General features: G+C 38.2%; 1 protein-coding gene across 5 annotated transcripts in view; it reads right to left on the reverse strand.

Moving 5' to 3' along the window:
- Positions 1-27: 27 nt before the first annotated feature.
- Positions 28-6,751, reverse strand: part of LOC106100270 (longitudinals lacking protein, isoforms A/B/D/L) — a 16,294-nt gene continuing 9,570 nt past the window's right edge. The window contains exons 6-7 of one of the 5 annotated variants that reach the window (XM_013279073.1): positions 2,870-3,186; positions 2,513-2,605 (exon numbers count right to left, since the gene is read on the reverse strand). In XM_013279073.1, coding sequence (XP_013134527.1) covers positions 2,885-3,186 — 302 coding nt within the window. In that variant the 3' untranslated portion in view covers positions 2,513-2,605; positions 2,870-2,884. The other 4 variants (XM_013279074.1, XM_013279075.1, XM_013279072.1 and 1 more) reach the window with 4 other exon arrangements.

A 6,751-nucleotide genomic window follows, 5' to 3' on the forward strand; every position in this document is an offset into this window, starting at 1 on the left:
ACAGGTGTACGTAGTATAAAAAGTCACTGTTACTTAAACTTTAATTAATATCACAAAATTATAGTCACTTCGCGCACATCATCGTTTGTATTCTAACTCTGTTATTTTATGTTTCGTCTTGATGTGGGCGTCTGTGTGGGTCTTTTGGTACGCTTTGTAGGTGCACTCCAGGAAGGGGCACCTGAACATCGGCTCCTTCCCGCATTCGTATGTAACATGTCGTCTGTAGGTGCTCTTGTGCCTGTACTTCCTTTTGCACTTTTCACACTCGAAACTCGTTTCATACCGCGACCAGTAGTTTTTATTCTTCATTGGCACGATAGGCAAAATGTTTTGCATCATCGTTTTAAAGAAATCCACCTCACCTGCAACAATGAAATCAAACGCTCAAAAGCTTAATACTGAATGCGAATGGCGCTCTTTGTTGACAACCTACCTACTAAATCACTACGGTGTTTATAGTAACATATTGGTATAGTTCAAAAAGGATATCCATGAGAAAAACTAGGATTTTATTAAACCAAGAACATTTATTCACATGCATAATCATTAATTAAAAAAATCAAACCAAACACGCTTTATGCATCTGAACTTAAAATAATCATCAACAATTTGTTAACGTTTGTGCGATCATTTTCGCAAAAAAGACATTTTCTTGGTAACAATATATCAAAAATTATAATAATAGTAAAATATTGCAATTTAATTATTGCTAGTTTCCTTCATTATGCATTTTTCTTCATCTGTGCTTAGTCTTACAAAATCGTCTGGTGAAGAATTGAATTAACATTTAAAAAGACACTTTATCCATATTTGTTTTACCTAAATTGGTAGTATCATATGTTTTTTCGAATTCAGGTACCTATTTTTAGTTACAATTCATTAGCAAAATATAAGAGACACGTCAAAACAACTTTATGTTTTTTCCCAAACTGTTTTTTTTTTTGTAACATTTACGTTAGATAGGCTAGTTCTTTGTATACAGTTTGTAAGCAACTCGTTGACCAATGTATAAAATTCACTATTTCCGATCGCCCGTAATGTACTTTTATTGCAACAGGAAGCTCCATTTCCAAATCTTACGTACCGCGAACTAGCGATTGTTCAATATGAAAGATATTTACTTCCTATATTAAATGATATTGTTGCTTAGTTCAAATCTCGTGTCTGTTACAAAACGACCAACCGCCATGTTGCCGGTGCTTCGCAGTCAGTCCTAAGCATTTCGACTATTCAATTTTCAAATTTACATACAAACTTCTTCGTATTTCCAAAGATAACCAGACTGATTCGTAATCGTTCAAAGTGACTAATTTCTTGCACAGATTAAGCTCTTATGATGCTAATTTGTATATAAATCTGACCAGGTCATAGACATCACACAAAATCTTATAAAATATGGTTAAAATTTAGTTAAGGCACATAGAGAAATTGACAATGGTTTCTTTAGGAACACAGTAAATCATTGATACTATCGTATCACAATTTTAGACTATAGTAGACACATTTCTTTGGCTTCTAATTACCATGTATAAACATTCTTTAAATAATTTATATGTTATAACAAAAGTATATAGTGTTAGCTTAAAAATTGTTTTCTTCATTGTTAGTTTTTGGTGGGTCTTAACACTTAATTATTATGCTTATTTTATTATGTTATATCTATGCAAGTTCGTATATTCTTTTTGAAAAATTGGAAAAATCTCTATAAAAAGTTTTTTTTTTGCATAAAAAAGTGTGCGTATCAATATATTTTAGTTGTCTAAGTTATGTACACAATATAACTTGAGTGGAAAATATATTTTTTTATAAAAACTTAACTATGAACAATAATAATTTAGGGACTTAATATTATTTGTTTTCAAGGCACTTATTTCTTACAAAACTAGTCGACTGGAAGAGTCTTTGGTTTAAAATATTGCTTGGGTAATCATTTGAACTTTATAGGTAACTTAATATAACAGTAACAAATGCAAAAAATAATATAGGTTAACAGAAATACTGAACACTATAATACAAATCTCGGTTTATAAAATTTTAGTATTTATAAGATAAATTTCTTTGGTAACACAACCAACACACGCTTAATATTAATTTATAACGAGAACAAGAAAATGTAACAAATTATAATATATGTATAAAAATCGAAAACAAAATTGCCTTATTTATAAAATAACATCTTCAAAAAGATAACTCTGAAACACAGTTGTTCTGGCAACATCTTCGTTTCAGAAACCTGTTACGTATTTTATACCCGCAGAATTAATATTATAACTACTTATTTAATAGCTGCCGTTGTATAGTTTCCTTTCATAAATATTAGTAAGGCAAAATACATCTGAAAACGATAAAACCAAACAATTAGTTTACTTCAACAATGTCTTTCTAACATAAATATAAACTTTATGGCAAGACTACAGATTTTCTAGTCGTTATTTCTAAAGGTAACTTTTACTAATAACTGTTGCTAGTGGGAAGACTGAATTTCCTTAAATGTAATGTTAAAATTCTAGTAATAATGAAATTCCCCGCCTCACGCCATTCCTGTCTTGTGTCTTCGAGTTAAGTAGAAGAATCTTCCGCTTCCTTTGTTTCTGCCAAAGGACTGCAAAAGAGAAGTCAATATTTACAAATTCGTCTGTACAAATCGGACATTTAACGCCTAGAAATGGTCTCAGTTGCTGATATCCGTACCGTGACCACTTCTAGATCCCAACAGCATGCTACTAGAGAGCGAGTGCGTTTAGGCGCGGTACAGACAGGGCAGTAGCACGAGTTAGTACGGTCGGTTAGGCGCAATGTAGTTGTAGGTGTAGCAGTGGGAGTGGGCGTTAGTAAGGCGGTTAGTGAGGGTCAAACGTACTGAGACCTGTGGGGCGGGCGGTCATTCGGACACGAAGTCGACCTTCTCGGGCAGGTCTTTGTGCAGGTGTCTCTCGTGCAGCAGCAAGTTGTGTTTCTGGTAGGCGCGGTAGACGCAGTAGGGGCACTTGAAGCTCGGCTGCTTGCGGCACTCGTACTTCATGTGCCGTTGCAGCGACCCCTTGTGCTTGTACTTGTTGCCGCAGTCGCCGCACTCGTGCAGCGTCCAGCGCGCCTTGCCCCCGCCCCCGGGCCCGCCTCCCGCCCCGCACGCCAGCCCCGCCGTACCGTAACCCAATATATAAGGCGAGTACAACTGTGCAACTGAAAAGTGAGCAAATACAAAATAAATACGTGCAAATAAATAAAGCGCCCGCTACCACCGAGTGCCGAAGCGAAGCCACCATATTCTATAGAAAATAATGTGCCGCAAGCGTAGGATAATGCACCATGTCTCCCATTAATTTGCTCTTATCAATGTCTAAGGGTATTAATTAAAGTCTAAATATTGTATCTCATTTCCAGAGGGCATGCGACCGAATTCACCGATTCAAACTTAAATTGGAAATCGACTATAAACTGCGCTATTTCCATTTTAAGTTAACTTAGTCAATTAGCATTAGGATATTATACATGCATAACATTATTCTAAATATAAAAATATATACAAAATAGCTAAAATTATTTGATGCTGTTATTTATACAATTCAATACACCCCAAAAGGTTAATACTACTTGTAGCCCTTACAACTAAAACATCGGGTGATAAAAATAACAATTTACATTAAAACAAGTGTTTATCAAGAATAGCAACTTTATTAAAAATACAAAAATGTTTATAAAAATACAATCAAATGCATTTAATCACTGTAACTTCTTATTGACAATCTCATTGTGTGTGGCATCGTTAATATTGTAGGGAGCTATTGTTATAGTGTAAATAAGATTGTTTGCTTTCACTTGGCTTAGGACTCAACGAGCGACATTTCACTTGGCTTCCAGATGTCGACCGCGCGTGTGGTCTACTTCTATTTGAGAGTAAAGTTATCACAGCTATGTAATACTAGCAGGGCGTCGCCGCCTCATTATTGTCAGGAATTTAACTTGATATAGTACAAACGTTTATTGACATAGCTCGTATGTTTGTCACAACCTAGATATTTAGCAATAACAAGTTACATCATCGATTTCAATTTCGCATTGAAATGTTTTAAATCCTAATGACTAACGTTTCAAAGGCACTTAATATTGAATTGACTTGCATGCTTGTACTTTGTGAAGTCTACATTGATTGTACGATGGTAACTCCGACGGATATCTAATAATTATGTAGTAAATATGCAGAAATACTCAATGGCAAGTTTGTACGCGCTCCGCATTCCACACATACATGATCCGAATATCGATACGACACATCTAAAGGAACTTTTTGACGATTTAACTTTAAAATAATAAAATAAAGCGGCTTGTGATCGATTGAGTATATCTGCCTACCCTACTACAGACTAATTCTTACAACTCCTAAATGGTAATGTATAAAATACTTAGAATAACTACGTGGAAGATTCATTACAACATCAAACGTAACAAATATTTTGTGCACGATTTTCGATATATATTTGAATGGCAGTGGCTCGACTTTACAAGTCCACGTCAACAACTACGACATAAGGCACTCACAGAAACGTCTCTGAACAACCGCATTGGTCCCGGAGTCGAGGAAACATTCACTAAAATACTTCATCACGAGGAACTTAACTATCGAGAGCATCTCTATTTGATCGCGTTACATTATCAAAATATAATTTCAAATGAGTTCTTAATTAATATAAATGCATTACACGTTAAGAGATCTAAAAATAAACCATTAAAAATTAACTTATCTGAGTATTACAAAATAATGGAACATGCATTATGGCAAAGAACTAGAGCTTGCTAACTAAGCGAAAATAGCTTCATTTCGATTAAAACTAGGCTAGGTATACAAAACGAAATCGCGGCGGTGCGCGGGCGAGACGGGGCGTCCGCAGCTCCGCCCCCCGCCGCGAAGCTGACGCCTCCCTTTAGCAAATAGTAACTGCGATTGGTAACAAATACAAACTACGTTTCCTACGCGAGGAAAACCGTCTATCGATCTAACGCCTACCTACGAGTAAACCAGGAATGATAAAATACAGTAAAATGCTGTACATATAAAAATATCAAAAAATTAAAAAAAGCGTACCTAGACACGAAATCACTTTCCTTAACGTATAGTGAATAAATGCAACAGTCGGTAGCACCGCTGCAAATAGTGCAATCAGCGCGAATACTAACAGTAATTCGTCATGAGTTTAAAATCGTACGGTAGGTATGCAGCGCGTCACCGGCGGCCTCGGCCGGCGCCACTATCACAAGGCTTGCATCACATCTATCACAATCTGTCAAAGGCTACATGCACGCGTCCACGTTGTCCTGCTTGATGTAGGGCTCCGGCTTGACGTGCAGCTCGCGGTGCATGCGCTCCATGTGGCGCGCGATGTGCATCTTCTGCTTGGCGCGGTAGACGCAGTAGGGGCACTGGAACTGCGGCTCCTTGCCGCACTCCCACTTCTGGTGGTTGCGCAGCGACGACTTCAGCTTGTAGCCGCGGCCGCAGTCGGGGCAGGCGAAGCACGCGTCGCGGCCCTCGCGCGGCTCCCGCGCCGCCTCGCGCCCGCCCCGCCCGCCGCCGCACAGCGGCAGCGCCAGCCGCGCCGACCACTGCTCCCACGACAGCCCGCCGATGCGCGAGAACGACACGTCCTCCGGCCCTGAAACCCACGTCACCCACCACGTCATGCCGCGCTCGAAACGCCGCGCCTCCAGCCTTCACACGCAACAAGCAACGATACATACGTATATACATACATAGATACATACGATATACATACTACATACACATACATACATAGATACCTACATACACTACATACTACTGTGAGTGTGACCAACGAGTGCTGTGACGAAAGCGAAAGGAAAAGTAAAAAGAAACAAAACAAGGAGGAGGTCAAAACGTTTATTGGGAAGTAAAGCGTGCGGCGCGTCCTCGGGCCGTGGCCGACAGACACGAGAAAATTGATGGACTTTGGTCTGTATCGCATTGTACGGTACACGTTTGTCATCGCCCTCGATAGACTTTGTTAATAAATGTAGTCTCCCGAGCCGGGGCTTTCTCTGCTACCTGAAATTATTAATTATATTAGTATGAACGAAAAGAAAAGGAAAACGATCGGTGAATGCGCGAGGCGAAACGACAAGCGTTGAGATGCAGCAGGCAACATGCAGCATGCGCGGTTAGACAATACCAAACTTAACGAAACACAGCGACTTACCTAAACAATGCTAAAATAAAAATAAAAAGTGATCAATGAGGAAAAAGGTTGCAATAAAAAGCCAAAAGAAACTCAAATATGGTACGCTATATTTTTATTATAATCAACTTTTCTACCAAGTAAAACCCCAATATATTCATATAAAAATCACACTAATCGATTAACTAGTTTTCCAATAATATTAACAAACAATGTAAACTTTTAAAACATCCAAACGGTAAGCCATCTTACATCAGTACCTCACACCGCGACGACTAATAAACTAATACTGACTTTGGTCAAATAGCTCTGTTATCCTAGGGTCAACAACAATATCAACAGTAATATATGCTAAGGAAACCTTCAAAGTGTTATTGCGAAGTCAATATCGAGGCTAATATCATTCGACATCATTACAGTTTTTGAACACATTAGCTTTCATCCCAGTACACCGAAACAATAAACCGAACAACATAATAAATAATATTTATCTACAGGTAACATTGTAGGCACTTTATCTGAGCTTTCTCTTCAGTTCACAGTATCGTCACCCCCCC

This window comes from Papilio polytes, unplaced genomic scaffold (genome assembly GCF_000836215.1).
Source record: "Papilio polytes unplaced genomic scaffold, Ppol_1.0 DF824058.1, whole genome shotgun sequence".
Taxonomy (NCBI): Eukaryota; Metazoa; Arthropoda; class Insecta; order Lepidoptera; family Papilionidae; genus Papilio; species Papilio polytes.